This window comes from Antechinus flavipes, chromosome 2, assembly GCF_016432865.1.
Source record: "Antechinus flavipes isolate AdamAnt ecotype Samford, QLD, Australia chromosome 2, AdamAnt_v2, whole genome shotgun sequence".
Taxonomy (NCBI): Eukaryota; Metazoa; Chordata; class Mammalia; order Dasyuromorphia; family Dasyuridae; genus Antechinus; species Antechinus flavipes.
The window spans coordinates 596,314,331-596,330,922 of record NC_067399.1 but is presented as its reverse complement, the minus strand read 5'-3'; the positions used below and the strand labels follow the sequence as shown (position 1 = coordinate 596,330,922).

At 33.9% G+C, this 16,592-nt stretch overlaps 1 protein-coding gene across 1 annotated transcript in view; it reads left to right on the top strand.

Annotated features, from left to right (window-relative positions):
* The window catches only part of HSPA12A (heat shock protein family A (Hsp70) member 12A), a 97,527-nt gene extending 85,145 nt beyond the window's left edge, over positions 1-12,382 (top strand). Inside the window, 6 exon segments of the mRNA XM_051981505.1 lie at positions 1,852-1,938; positions 2,539-2,643; positions 3,300-3,558; positions 5,728-5,831; positions 7,916-8,302; positions 8,305-12,382. Of these exon segments, the coding sequence (XP_051837465.1) occupies positions 1,852-1,938; positions 2,539-2,643; positions 3,300-3,558; positions 5,728-5,831; positions 7,916-8,302; positions 8,305-8,552 (1,190 nt within the window). The 3' untranslated portion in view covers positions 8,553-12,382.
* Positions 12,383-16,592: the final 4,210 nt, after the last annotated feature.

Genomic DNA, 16,592 nt, shown 5'->3' with positions numbered 1-16,592 from the left:
ATGCCAGAAGCTTCTTTCTCTAAATATAAGGAAAAATGAATGCATTGTCAAAATAACAAGCCATGAACAGCTTGGATATTTATGAAACCACACTAAATTTTTTTAAAATTACATTGCTGATTTATTAGTCACTTTAGCAAGTTATTCTTTAGCATAAATTCATATCATATCAAAGTAATTTTGATGCAATGCTTCTAAAAATAAATCCACAAAATAACAGGAAAACCCTCTATTTTCTGTTTATTTTTCACTTTCACTTTGTATTTCTTGGGTTCTGTTTCTGTACCTTGTGGTATATTAAATTTTGGAATAACCACATTTGTTCAGAGCACCTTTTCATGTTTCTCATCTCCAGACAGGAGGCCTTCATTTGCCCAATAAATGACATGTTAAGAATTTGAGAGGCATTTTCATAACATTTATTTTCACATAATACTATTTTCCCCAGAAGTCATTTTGTCTTATATCACACTGGTTCTTTATTATAAACATGTAAGCAGAGATTAAGATTACCTAAAACTTAAGGATCCAAATGTACCCATTTACAATGATCTTGATAAAACCAAGTTTATTGGCATTTAAATTTCCTCATTTATGAAATGAACCAATTGGACTTGATGACCTTTCAGGGCCCTTTCAGCTCTAAATTTGGATTTTATAAATAGAAAGCACAGTGAATAGAGCTGAGAAGATTCATCTTCCATTTTTCAAATTTGACCTCAGATACTAGTTATATGATTCTGGGTAAGTCACTTAACCTTATTTGTTTCCTCATCTCTAAAATGAGCTGGAGAAGGAAACAACAAACCACTGTTTCCTTCCAAGAAAACTCCAATGGGGCCTTGAAGAATCAAACACTATTAAAAATGACTGAATAAAAACAATTGCAGTAAATATTATCTTTTTAAATTATTCTAGCTTTATTCAAACTTAAAAGAAAAGTTAAGCTTGATTCTCAAAGTAAGAGCAAGGCAGTGGGGTGTAGAAAAAAAATACACTGGATGGATAATCAGGAGACCTGTATTATATTTGGGGCCATGTCACTAACCAACTATATGGCCTTTGACAAATTACCAACTCTCTAATTCTATCTATAAGATAGGGAACTTAATATTTACCCATACCTGTTTCAAAAGTTTTGCTGGAGTTCACTAGAGATAATAATATTGAGGGAAGTGTTTCTATGAAAATATAAGGAGTTGTTATAGTTCATAACCCAACAGATGAACTAATATTGAGCTCTGAGTCTTTTCCTTGAGTTTTCATTGAGAAGCAAAACCTGAGTCTGGTCAAGTATTAAATGTGCCATCTAGTGGTTAAAGGCAGTGGACAATGGGTCTGTCAGTGTCAGGAAAATGACCGGGAGACAATGCGACCCTTGAGCTTTATTTCATTCCAGAGCTAGTCTTGAAAAACCCATTCCTTCTTACTTCCACCAGACATAACCAATTGAGGTGAAGTTACCTAATTGAGGGCACAGCAGGGCTCATTTTCAGACAGTGTTATCTGAGTTTACTCAGTACAACAATGCCAGGAAAATAGCTATTTTTCAGTGTCTCAAAAATACCTAACCAAACATGCAGAGAAGCCAATTTCTGTAAACTTTTTAACAAGGATGAAGCCTTTAATTATAAGCTAGACAAATAGCATAAGAGTGAAGGAAATAATGACTTTATCTAAAAGGAACTGGTTTTAGAATTCTCTTATATTTATTTATTTTGATCAAATGTTACGTAAAATGTTACATCTCTAAACTTTCTTGTACTACTAGTCTATACTTAGTATAGGAAACTCTTGTCACCTTTTTCATGCCTTCTTATACGTAGTTATTTTCTTTCTATTGACAACTAGCTAAGGAACACATCCGTCGTAATCGGCAGAGTCGGACCTTTATGGTGGAAAATGTCATAGGAGAGATCTGGTCTGAATTGGAGGAAGGTAGAGTCCTTGAATGTCCTTTACTCTTACTGGTTTGCTGCTCCTGGCAAAAATGCATTCCTTTGTTTTGCATTTACAGAAGAAAAAAAAACAAAATAAATTGAGATTATAGACTGCCTTTTGGGGGGAGATAAGGGAGAAGCGTATGACTGCATGTTATAAAAACACAACAATCCAGGATATTAAGAGGAAATTATAAAAGACCTGAATTTCTTCAGATGAATCCAGAACATCATAATCTCAGTACAGGGCCTTTGTTTCAGTAAGCACTAAATATTTCAGCAGCATTAACCTAGCAACAAATTTCCTGAATGTGTATAGAAATTGCATATGATTCTGCTTAATAATAATGCTGCATTCTAATCATTCTTTCTCTTCGTTTTCTTTCCATCACTTCTACCATTTGGTAGATATTATTGAAAACACTCTAATCATGAATAATCTAAATATGAACTACTAAATATAAAACCTGTTGTTGCTAATCTTGAATATTCCCATGAATTTCTGCTAGAGTATCACACTCATCTCCCTTCAGTGGGCTGCCAAGTGTATTTTTATCATGATACCCATGTGAAAAGTAGACATTTCTTTTTTTAACAGGTGACAGGTATGTGGTTGTGGATAGTGGAGGAGGCACAGTGGATCTCACTGTCCATCAGATCAGATTACCTGAGGGACACCTTAAAGAATTGTACAAGTCAACAGGTAAGCTACTTACCCCTTAGCAAATGATCTTCTAAAATCTATTTACAGCTTTAACTCTCCTAAGATTGAAATGTTAACTAATATTTTAAATAAGCTTATTTTCAGATGTGTCCTTAATAAGAAATTAATATTTATTTGAGTGACAACATGTAGGATTAGGCTCATTACCAGCAGGGATTACTCATGTCCATTTAGAAGAGGTAACTATTACTTACTGGCTACATGAATTGGAACTAAACACTTCTCATTGCAGGATCTTGGTCTTACTATTTATGAATGATTTTATATATATATATATATTTAAAGTTCACAGACTCTGGTACACTTCTATACTATATTAATGAGAACATTTGAAAAACAAAAACTGTTCCTGATTTTCTGAAATCCAAGTCTCAGAATTTTAGAGCTGAAAGAAATCTCAAGAGATGATCTTGGGAATTAAAGAATGGTGTTATAGTTTGCTTATTAAAGGGACTTCTGGCTTTGTTTGTTTAAGAAATGTACCAAAGACAGAATTGCTTACCCATCCAAAGTTCTATTGATCACAGTTTTCTAGAACAGCATCTTGATGATCATAATTCTGATTGAGAAAGATCCATTGTGCTTATTGTTTGCTCACTAATCTTTGCAACGGCATTTTTTTTTTTTTAACTTAGGTGGACCATATGGTTCCTTGGGAGTAGATTATGAATTTGAAAAGCTTCTGTGTAAAATATTTGGAGAAGATTTTATTGAACAATTTAAAATTAAACGTCCAGCAGCCTGGGTAGACTTAATGATTGCTTTTGAATCCCGCAAACGGGCTGCTGCCCCAGACAGAACCAATCCCCTAAATATCAACCTGCCTTTCTCCTTCATCGACTACTATAAGAAGTTTCGAGGTCACAGTGTGGAACATGCCTTGAGAAAAAGCAAGTAAGTAAATAGATTCTTTTTAGACAAATAAATTAGCTTTACTGAAAAACAATTCAGAATTAGACAGGGGAATAAGATGGGGAATATTCTGTGGCAGCCTCAGAAGAATCATGATGGATATGGAGATAAGCTGCTTACTGTGAATGGATAAGAAGAGAATGAGAAAAGCAAGAAAATACAATACCGGAAAATGATACACAGATATTATTTTCTGTCTAACTTAGCCAAATTTTCCATCCTTGCTAAACTAAAACTTCCCCAAAGGCAAAAAGTTGCTGTTTTGGGGAGAAAATTAGGCAACTTTCCCCCAACAACCTGGTAGGCTTTTGAGGTAGCTTCTATTTCCTAGAGATTCTGAATATGTTTATAATAGGCAACTAGGAAGGTAAGGGAGAAGGAATCCTATGGTACAGAGTGGATTTATCTTGAGTTTTAAAAACTTAACTAAAGAAGAATAGGCAAGCCATAGTTCATTCTTTTGTGTTTTTTTTTTTTAAAAAATATTTCATATTTTTCCCCAGTTACATTTAAAACAAATTTTTTACAGTTGTTTTTTTTAAAACTTTTGAGTTCCAGATTTGCTCCCTTATCTCTAGCACCCATTAAGAAACCACATGTGAAGTTAGACAAAACATTTCCACAAAAGTCAAGTTGTGAAAGAAAACATAGATTTCCCACTCTAAAAAAAACCCTCAAGAAAAATGAAGTTTTAAAAAAAAATAAGAGCATATGCTTCAATCTGTATTTAGACTCAGTAAGTTCCTTCTCTGAGTATGTATAGGATCTTTCATCATAAGTACTTCAGAGTAGTCATAGATCATTGTACTGTGGATAATAACAAAGGCATTTACATCCCAGAACATTGCTATTACTTTGTACACAATGCATTTCACTTTGCTTGAGTTCATGGAGGACTTTCCAGTTTTTTTCTGAGAGCATCCTGGTCATCTTTTCCCATAGAACAATAATATTCCATCATAATCACATGCCACAATTTATTTCTCCATTCCCCATTCTATTACCTTTAGACTTGCTTTCTGTTTTATAAACTGGTTTGACCCCTGAGAGCAGAATCAGAAACAGAGAGTAGAAATTTCAAAAAGACCTATTAGATTTGAGGTCAGAGAGGTATTCTAACAATTAAAGCTAACAGAAAACAGAATGAGCTATCTTAAGAGGTAATATGTTTTCCCCTCTTTGAAGGCCTTCAGACAGAGGCTATATTACCCTTATGTCTGGCATATATTTGAGTGAGGATTCCTTTCCTATATGAGTTGACCAAGATGGCTATTGAAGTCCCTTCCATCTTACAAATCTGTGATTCTTTAAGACTCGTTTGCTGGCCTGCTAGCAAATAGATTTGTCCACCTCACAGGGTGGTTATGGTTATTAGGGACAAATTTATAAATTATATAGGAACAATTATATAAATAAAAGGTGTTATCATTAGGTAGTCTGTTTAATATCTCTATGCAGGATGATACTAAATATGCTCCCCAATGACTTGATTCTTAAACATAGACCAGCTATGTCTAAGATAATTTGTTTTTCTCTTGATTCTTAAACATGTCTTGATTCTTTGTATATAGATACTGTAAATGTCTTGATTCTTAAACATAGTCTAGCTATGTCTAAGATATTTTATGTTTTTCTCTCAAAGTAATTGATGGTAAGCTATGGTGCATTTCTATGTGGAATTTTCAATTATAAATTTAATTAAGAAGAGTAAGAGAGAAGACAAAATTGGGAGGCCTGGAAATATTCCTAATGTCCTGAGACTCAGGAACAACTTTGTAAGGACATTTTTCTTGTGTGGCAAGGAACTCAATGTAGTTGATTGCCTTGAACTATGAGACAGGAATGGTGCCTAAATTCGAACTTGTCATATATTAATTTGATTAAGAAGGAAATGAAGGAAAATATCTTCATAAAATGAGTTGGTCATTCTTTTGACCTTTTGAGTGTGTGTATAAATATATATGTAGACACAATATATATGAATATATATAACCATATATACATACATCTATAACACATATATGTCCTTGTACTGCTTATCTCACAGAGTTATGAGATACAAGATAATGTATGCAAAGTATTATAGAAATGTAAATTATTATATGATAAACATTTATGATTTCATTCTTGCTCTGTATGATGTTGCTGCAGTGTAGACTTTGTGAAATGGTCATCCCAGGGAATGCTAAGGATGAGCCCAGATGCAATGAATGCCCTTTTTAAGCCAACAATTGACAACATCATCGATCATCTCCGTAAGTAGAGATTCATTTATTTAACACGGGGAAATAGACTGGTTTTTGCCCTGTGCAGTAAAACTAACCAGCCCAGTTAGAGATAAACATCACCTAGGACCTTTGAGAGATTTATAGTGTGGTGTGACAAAGATTGTTGCAATAGATAGAATGTAGTACTCAAGCTGAAGAAGATTGGAGTCAGATTCAGATCCTTTTTAGCAGTTAGATAAGGAAAGGCTTCATATGCGGAGGGGCCCTTGAGTTGGGATTTAAAGGAGGGCAGGAATTCTAAAAGACAGAAATGAAGAGAGAATATATATTTTTAAACAAATAGATATAGCCCATACAGAATATTTCATGTGAAGAATAGCAAAAGATCAGTTTGGCTGGATTGTAGAATAAAGGTAGAAGGAAAATGGCATATAATATGGAAGCTTTTTTCAAATCCCACATCAAAAATTTACTGACCATTTGATCAATGACAAGTCATTACATTTCTCAGTTTCCTCATTTGTAATCCTTTTACTGTCTACTTCCTAAGCTTATTTTAAGTAGGAAAAAATGTGACAATCTTTAACATAGTAGGAAAATGTGAGTTGTTAAAAAGTCTTTATAATCCATTAGAAAGATAAGTTTTACTCCCTTCACCATTCTTCCATGCCTTTCTTGATTCCCCCAAGTTCTCAGTGAGCGGCACTTCTCCTGGACAGTTAATCATCTTTTAACTCAAATTATATTTGTGCATATATTTCATTACACTACTATATTATAAAGTCCTTGAGAGCAGAGACAGTTTCATTTTTCCCCCTCTTTTTTTATCCTCAGTGCATAGCCACAAGTAAAGACTGGACTTTCAATTTTATTGGCCTGGGGGGAGAGAAAGAGGCAACAAGCATTTATAAAATAAATAAGCAGGTACTCTGTGCTGTACTAACAGCTTTACCATTATCATCTCATTTGAGCTTTACAACAACCCTGGGAGGTAGTTGCTATTATTATCTCTATTTTACAGATAAGAAAAGTAAGGCAAAATGGGATTAAGTGATTTGCTTGGGGCCTTACAATTAAGTGTCTGATGCTGGATTTGAACTTGTTACTTAAGGCCTGGCGTTAGCCATTTTGCCACTTAGCTGGAAAGGTAAAGATGGTACTAGTTTAGGGAGAATGTTGAATGGCTAACAAAGGAGTTTGGATTTTTCTAATTTGTTCTCTCCTAATTGTAATAAACGCTCCATATACAAAGTAGAACAGAAAATTACATGTGAAACTGAAGAACATTATTATGTACACATATCTTTTTAAAAGCATATAATTCTATGTTTCTTTTCTTTTCTTTTTTTTTTTTTTAACATGTTACTTTCAAAGTTGTCTGGCTTGTCTATGTTTCCTGCTTTATTTATGTTCTCCCTACCTTCAGGTCCCAACTAACCTCTCATCTTTTGCAGGAAGTCTTTTCCAACGCTCTTAATTCTAGTAACTTCTCTCTGTTAATTATTTTTTTTTTAATTTTTCTTGTAGATAATTTGCTTTATATATATTTGTTTACAAGTTGTTTCCACTATTAGACTGTAAACTTCTTGAGGGCAGGGGATATCTTTTGCCCCTTTTTGTATTCTCAGTGCTTAATACAGCTTTTCACATAATAGGTGCTTAATCAGTGTTTATTGATTGATTGAATATTCAAAAACACTTTAATGGCCTGCGTTTTTTTGGTCTTTTTTTTTTTTTTTTTTTTTTTTTTTTTAGCAAAACTATCACTAGCACCCTCTTTCCCCAAAATGAAAAAACACAATTCTTGTTAACACAGTCAAACAAAATAAAATTGCACATTTGTCATCTTCAAAAATGTCTCATTCCTCTGTCAGATTGTGTGACACCCTTCATCATTTATCTTCTGAAATCTGATCTTTTTTCTTGAAAATCACTTTGCAGATAAGATTTTTCCCTAACTCTATTAGTTTGTACATTTTAATAACTGGTCTCCATTCCTCCTGATTCTTCATTTTCAGTGTTTTATGAGATCAAGTCTCCCCTTACTCAGGTGGACCACCTGAGCATGTTCTCTCTCCCTGAACCAGCATGCTGTGTTTTTTCCCTTTCAGGGGACCTGTTTGAGAAGCCTGAGGTGACAGATGTCAAATTTCTCTTCCTGGTGGGTGGCTTTGCAGAGGCTCCTCTCCTGCAGCAGGCAGTCCAGTCAGCCTTTGGGAACAAGTGCAGAATCATCATTCCTCAGGATGTGGGGCTCACCATCCTCAAAGGAGCCGTCCTGTTTGGGCTGGACCCTGCTGTCATAAAGGTGCGGCGCTCGCCTCTGACCTACGGAGTAGGAGTCCTAAACCGATACGTGGAAGGGAAGCACCCACCGGACAAACTGCTGGTCAAAGACGGCACTCGATGGTGCACCGATGTCTTTGATAAATTCATTTCAGCAGATCAGTCTGTGGCCCTCGGGGAAACCGTGAAACGTAGCTATACCCCTGCCAAGCCCTCCAGATGCTCATCGTGATCAACATCTATAGTGCTGAACAAGACAACGTCAACTTCATCACCGATCCCGGGGTGAAGAAGTGCGGCACTCTCCGCCTGGATCTCACCGGGACCAACGATACCCCCCTGCCCACTCGGAGGGAGATCCAAACATTCATGCAGTTTGGGGACACTGAAATCAAAGCCATTGCCATTGATATTCCCACCTCTAAGAGTGTCAAAGCTGGGATAGATTTCTTAAATTACTAACTCTCACCCTTCATCCCTTCCATCTCTCGTTTCCTCCCTCTCCCCCCTCACCTTAACTCACTTACCTGCAATGCTTTGGTTTTGAGGGCTCCATTCTTTACTTTTCACACTTGCCATCACACCCACTTGAATTTCAGAAGGATAGATGGAAACAGAAAGAACCAATAGACATTGGGAATTTGGAGGGGAGGGCTGAAATATGTTTTAGTAATGATTTTGCCACCATAAGATTGTCAGAAATTAAGTATGATCTATAGAAATGAACAAATTCAGGGATAGTCAGAGAAGGGCAGCTGGTTCTCACATAAATAGAAGTGGTCAAACACTCCTTCAGACAATGAAAAAGGTTTTTTTTTTTTTTTTTTGCAGCATTGATTTATCTTTTAACAGATTTAAGTTAAATAGAACTAAAGCACTTTTATTATAATATTTTTTAGATTTAATGAGATTCCAGATCCCAAGGGATACTCTGATGTCTATTATCATAAATATTTGTGATTTTTAAAAAATGTCTTGAAAGGTAAATATAAAAAGAATTACAAGTCTGTAGGTATTCTCTTTCTTTGTCATCATGTTTTTTAAGTGGTGCTTAATTGGAAGCTTGAATTGTTTCATAACCAATAAGAAAAGACTGCCTATACTGTGCACTGATATTCCAAGTTCAACACAAGATTTTAAATTTCACGTGAACAAAAAGTCTTTAATTTAACAAACTGTATATCAAGGATTCTGCTAATTCAGAAATAATAGCATGGTGGAGGGAGACCTGATGTTAAACCCCAGACTAATTCGGTATCAAAGCTTGCTCTTATGTAAATGGATTGAGCTGCTAATATGTCCAAACAAAATTCAGAGGTAACACTAGTGAGCTGCTGGTACCTCTGTCATACACAACTTGAATGTTGATGTTAAATAACATCCTATTAGTAACATAAGTAACTCATATAAGAGTCCCGATGAATTTCAGTAGAAAATGCCTATGATGTTTCATAGGATTAATTAATCCTAGCACTTTTAAAGTGTGTAACACTTGATAAAAAATAAATTTTGGGGTCTAAACTTTCCCATGAAAATGTTGGCCATTGTTTTCCCCATTTAGAGAAGGAATAAAATAAGTACACAGTAAGAGACATGTAAGAATTGAAGCTCTCCTTTGAAATGTTTCATCAAGTTCTTTAGTTGAAAATGTTTTTCTACCTTATTGAAGGGGCTTTCTGAATATATACATGATGGATTAAATTGTAGACTGAATACAAAGGTGCTCCATAAAATAAGCCCCAGGTCTCTTTTTCTGCGGAGGTTAAAGGCTTTTAGAAGCAAGGGTATACAAAATTTTAAAAGAAGGGAGGGAGGGAGGGAAGGAGGGAAGGAAAATGAAGGAAGGAAGGAAAGAAGCAAAGAAGGAAAAAGGGAGGGAGGGAAGGAGAGAAAGAAGAAAGAGGGAAAAGGGAGGAAGGAAGGAAGGGAAGAAAAGGAGGGGGTGGGAGGGAGGGAGAAAGAAAAAAGAGAAAAGGTCATTATCATGAAGACTTGTTGGGATCAGACTCTGCCTTACTTGAGTTTTCACCTTACCTTTAGTCTTTAGTGTATATACACTAAGGAACAAGGAAAGAAAAGAATTGGAGACAAAAACATATGACAAATTGGTAATTCTTACCAAATACATTTGTGATTTAAGATTTTTTTTTAAAGTTAACATATTCTTTCATGATTTCTCCAAAGGCATCCTCATACAAAACCCAGGACCAAACCTCCAAAATGATTGATTGTATGAACCTGAGTCACAATCCATCTGACTTTTCAAAGCTGTATTTTCTACCTGATGGAATTCATTAAGCTTTAAAGCTGCTGGAGGTTTCATGAATGAATAGAAATTTTTATTTAAATGCAATTTGGAACTACAAACCTATTATCATTGCTAATAGATTCTCTAAATGACATTTCAAAATTTCATTGAACATTTTACATTTTGTCCTTGTTTCCATTTTAACATCTTTTTGTAGAATTCCTACATAGAATGTGAAACATGAAATACTAGTAATAAATAAGAATGCTAGTCACATAACTCAGCATAAAGATTTCTTCTACAATTATAGAGGTATGCTTGCTAGCATTCAACTTCTTGCTGCCTGCTATGCTTAAAAAGCTAAATATTACAGGTTTTTCTTTGGTGTTACCAACCAGAGTTTACAAATAAGGAAGACTTTGCAATTTAACCACGAACAATATAATTTTATGTACATACAATATTTGAATAATGTACAGAATCTTTATTTCTACAAGGCTTCTTGTATAAAAATGCTCTTTGCTTTTTGTTGAATGCATTTCACTCCAAATTGTTACTGATATCATTTCAATCATTCTAGTTAATAACAGGCTTTTAAAATTGTAAACAATGCAATATTTATGGAAGGAAAACTGACCAAAGAAATGAGAGAGATGGTAGGGTTAAATATTGTTGTGAGTGAATTGTACCCATCAGTGATCAGTACACAGGTCAGAGGCAGCAGCAGCCTACATTCTTTCAAACACTTCACTATTTTCTTTTAAAAGAATGAGAACTAATCTCAGATGACTATTTCTGTCACATACTTGAAAGCTTAGCATTCTGACGTCTGTAGGCAGTCTGACTTTACATATAAAATAAAACCTATTTTTCAGCTCCTGGGTTGACATGGGAAACTTTGATGATCCTTGAAGCCCCTGCTTATTGGCTGAAAAAATAAAAATCCAGTCCATGCAAGTGGCATTTTCAGTGTGTTAGCATGTAAAGGAGGGGAAAGAAAGATGGATTGCTCCATCTTTTCTTCAGTTAAAGTATGAATAAAGTATTCAAAAGTGGGATTGCCTTTTGAAGGGACTTTCCCTCTATCCAGACCTTTCTCCTTTTCCTATTGTCAATATTCTCTTGCCTTGCATTCAAGATATTTCTCTTTAAATCAGGTAGATTAGATCACAAACCCAATGAACTGTAGTGTGGGCAAATGTGATTGAATAGGACCTAAAATTCTATTGGACTCTGGAAATGCAGCCCTATTAGACAAACTCATTATGAATTTTCATATATCTAGTAGGTTTTAAAAAATTCATATTGAAACTTCCTAGAACTAGATCACTCTACTTTAATGATACATGTTCTGATCTTATAGAAAGTTTTGAAAAAGTGTCTTCTTGACCCACTTTTTGAATTGCCCCTCTGATTGTCATCTGGGTAATTGAATCTTAAGTATCTTGAAGGTAGGGAATATAGAATTTTCTTTGCAACTTCCCCACTCCGCACCCACCAAGCATGAATAAATGTTATTGAATGAGTAGACAAATAACACTGATAGGAAATGTTAAAATATATTTCAACTTGAGTGGAAGTTGGCATAAAATGTTCAAGTCAACTTTGCAGTGATGACTGTGAGAAAAGACTACAAATAGACCCTATCCCTTCAATATTTAGGTCAAGTTTAGCTGTTAAGGGTCCAGGTCCAGCTTAGGCTGCTTATTGTCAATATGTTAAGGAATTGTATGCACCGATATAAACTGGAGTCAATAATGTTCATATGGGAAGGTTGGACTTCACGCTGCAAAGACTTAGAAGCTGTAAAACACTGGTGGTTCACGCTAAAAATGGCTTAAGCAGATGACTGGTAGAAAGAGTTGTTGAGCATAATGTAAGACTTCTCACCTGCTTGGAGTACTAAACAATATAATAAAATATCAATCATTGTGCAAAAGGGAAATGTGAATCTCACTTGGCAGCAACTCACAACTTGTCAGGACTGTATCTGCAAACTCCTATGTCTTCACAGGTGTCTAATAAAGCAAAGTAAAGCTCTTGATTTTGTATGCCCCAAAATGTGTGTTTATTGCTGTTTTCCAGGATTTCGAAGCCAAATTAGTAATATCAATAATAACTACCATTTACATAGTTTGCAAAGGTCTTTACAAAGGTCTCATTTTATTTTTACAGCCATTCTGGGAGGTAAGTGCTATTATTCTCATTTTATAAATGAGGAAGCTGAGGGAAACTGAGGTTAAGTGACTTGCCAAGGATCACATGTTAAGTGTCTGAGGCAGAATTCAAACTCAGGTCTTCCTAGTTCCAAGTCCAGCGCTTTTTCCATTGTGCCACAATGATTTTCATATTGTTACCAGTGAACCTCCCTTTCCAGAACACATTGTCCAGAAAACAGGATTTTAAGAATATGACTGGATTTGTTTTTTTTTAACACTGACATTATAGATTTTAAAATTTTAGAGCAAAACAATTAACTTTGCAATTTATCCTAGTGCATAGACAAAGATATATCCTTAAAGATTTTTCTTGCTTCGATGAAACAGCTAGATGGTATAATGGTTAGTGTATTGGGCTAAGAGTTAGCAAGAATCCTGCCATTACAGTAATGTGACCCTAGGCAAAATACTTAACTCCTTCAAGCCTCAGTTTCCCCATTTGCAAAGTGAAAAGGGTAGAATTGATGGCTTCTTAGAATCACTTTTAGTTTGAACTCTGATTTTCTAATCATAAAAATACTTGAAGACTGGACACATCTCTTCAATCTGCCTTCCAAGGGGAAAAAATACCCAAAATGAAGTGTGAAAGTAAATACTTCCTTCTAATCAAAATCAGTCCTCCTTATCTATCTATATATGTATATATGTGTGTATATCTCTCTCTCTATATATATATACATATATTGTATACACATATATATACACAGAGAAAGGGAAAAGAGAATACCATCTTCAATACTAACAGCCCAGTTCCCTACATGTCAAAACATGGAATCTCCATGGATGCAGATGTTTAGAACTGTTGGGATACAGTATATGACTCTCCGTTGATATTTCCTGGCCAGAAATATACTCTGAGCATATAACTGTGCAATGTCACTATTCAGCTTTGATTGATAGTATCTAACAGTGCTTGTCAAAATGTCATTGAATTTTTGTTGATCTAAATTTGAAATTGATCTTCATATACATTATATCATTAAAAACATTTATCAATGGTAATTCACTTCAAAGCCAAGGGTTCTAATTTATGGTCAGGCAATGAAATTCACTCTTAACAAATCTTCTACTTGGCCAATGCAATTGGTATCTTGGTGGTTATCAGTCTTATGGTACCTGAGACCTTTAAATTAGTAAAGATATATAACACCAAGACTTTATGTATTCATCCTAATAATGACTAAGTGGTTTTGCAAATTTAGGCCAGATTATCCTCTTTTTAACCTTCTGCTTTAATTTCTTCCCAAATATGTGAGATTTAGCAATGAGGGAATAGGTATTTATTAATAATAGCCACCAAGTCCTATAAGATGAAAAAGTTTTTGGTTTACAAAAAAAAATAAATTGGATAATTGCAGGCAAAAAGCACATATTTTCAGGGTTAGTACTCATTCCCTGCTGAGAAACTCTTATGATCTGTGAATGTGATGAAAGTCTTTCAGAATTGGTATGTACCTTTTTAAAAAAGGTTTTTTGTGTGTCTTAATATTTTTATTACCATTGGGATGCCTCTTTCCTGGAGAATGGAATCTTTCCTAAGAAACAAGAAAAATAATTGGACAAAAAGAGCTACTTACTGTATTTGACAATATAAGCACCATTCTGTACTCATAATATACCATACCTCTCTGCTGAGAAATTGAGATGCATTTATTTCATTTATAAGGTCCAAGATTTCATTCTGCATTTGTTCATACAAACTTTTCCAGGTTTCTCTGAATTCACTACATCAATTTTTTCTTAGTAAACATAATATTCATCTGTCCATATTTGTATATGTATAAGGGCTGAATGATAATAGTGAAAAGAACACCAGATTTGAATCAGAAGACCTGGTTTTAATCTTTGGTCTTCTTCTTGCCATCTTCATGACATCCGGCAAATTAAATGCTTTAGGTCTCAGTTTCCTTATTGGACAAAGGAAAAGACGATCTTAGATGTCCTCAGAGCTAGCTTACAGCAGAACTGGTACCTGCTAATTGGGAACTTTTGACCAATAATTTCTTGTCACTCTTAATTCTTTCAGTAACCTTGTCTGTTTTTCTTCCAATGTCTTTCCAAAAATGAGTAGCATCATGGTTCAGTGAAAAGAATACTGTCTCTAGAGTTATTAGAACTGAGTTCAAATTCTATCTAGTGTTTACTATGTAAGTAACCTTGAACAAACCACTTAACTTCCTCAATCCTCAATTTCCTCCATGCAAAGGTTAAAAAAGATGAATTCTGAAATCCCTTGAGGTCTATTATCTATGATTCTGTGGTGAGATTATTTAGATGCTGCAACACCTCCATTTATCAATTACTTTTTCTAAAAGTTTTTGAAAAGTAGTGGATGTTATTAATATAATGTTAAAAAGTTACATACCATGCTATTTAGTTTACTGGCATATTAATAAAGAAATAAAATCAAATCATAGCAAAAAGTTTACAGTAATATGCCCCCAAAATGATTCACTCTAAATTGAATTTATACTGTGATGAAAAGAGGGTTCAAAATTAGGAAACCTTAACCTAATCATAATAAAAAACTAAAAACATCCAAAGCAATCTGATCATATCAACAGTTAATTTAAAAAATCTTTTGACAATGTTGCAAAACTTCTAAAAAAAAACTTTCTACAGTATAATCATGAAAAGGCCCTTTTAAAATTCAAAGTTTGTGTCTATAGATAATCAAAAATTATCTGTGGGAAAACCATGAAAATTTCCTAGTAAATATAGATGTCAGGATGCCCTTTACTTACTATTATTTAGCAAAGTGCCGGGAATACTGGAAAAATAATAAGGCAAAAGAAAAACATTAAAGGCATAACCATTACCAAAGAGACAAAACTATTCCTATTTGCTGATGACACATTGTTTTACATAGCAAATAAGCTTAAATGATACCAACTTTAACAGGCATAGATACAAAACAAATTCACACAAAACATCAAAGCCTTTCTAAATAATAGCAATTTAGAAGGAAATAAGAAAAATATTCCACTCGAAGTAACTACAAGATGCATAAGGTATTTTGGAGGCAAATTATCAACACACATTCAGAAGTTATAAAATACAGTCATATAACACATTTTAAAGAAATAAGGAATGGCAAATTGGAGAGACTTTTATTTTTCACATTTGGATTGTGGCAATTGTGATACTCCCAAAGTTAACTTACATATTGAGGGCTTTTGCCAAATTATTTTATCAGGTAAAGAAAACAACAAGTTAAAAAATAATGGAACAAAATTATGTATTTAAAAACTTTTTTTATGAGCGAGTCTATAAAGATTTCCAAAAGGATCCATGACACACTTAGAATTTGAAGGGAATAAAAATGTTTAAATAGAGATGAAAGCTGAATAATAATTTAAAACATCAAATTATACTATGAAGCAGTAATAAATAAAATTATTTATTACCATTAAAATACAAAAGCAGACTAGTAGGTCAACTAAGAATCAAATATAATTGAATTCAAAAAGAGTCCAATAAACCTAAGAACATAAAATGTTTGGGAAAGAATTCTCAGTTTTACTAAAACTACTATGAAAATAGAAAAGAAATTTGATTTAGACCAGCATCTTACAATCAATATGGCAATACACAATGCTAGTAATATAGGAATAAATCAAGGATGTCCCTTTTCTCACTATTATTTGATGTAGTGCTAGGAATACTAGAAACAGTAAGTCAAGAGAAAGAAAATAAAAGCATAAAAAATCATCAAAGAGACACAATTCTTATTTACTGATTACAGGTTGGCTTACTTAGAAAATAAATTAAACCAAATATGTACATGATCAGAATATTAAAGATTACAACATCAAAAAAATTGAAGAATAAGATTATACAACTTTTTCAATTATGGCTAAGAGGAGAATTTTTAATCAAATGAGATATAAAAATGATCACCAAAAAATGCAATTGATAATTCTGAGCATGTAAATTGAAAAGCTTTTGCAAGAACAAAATCAGTGAAGAAGGAAAGCTGTCAGATGGGGAAATGATTTTTCTTTTTCTTTTTTTTTTTTAAGTTTACTGGTCTTC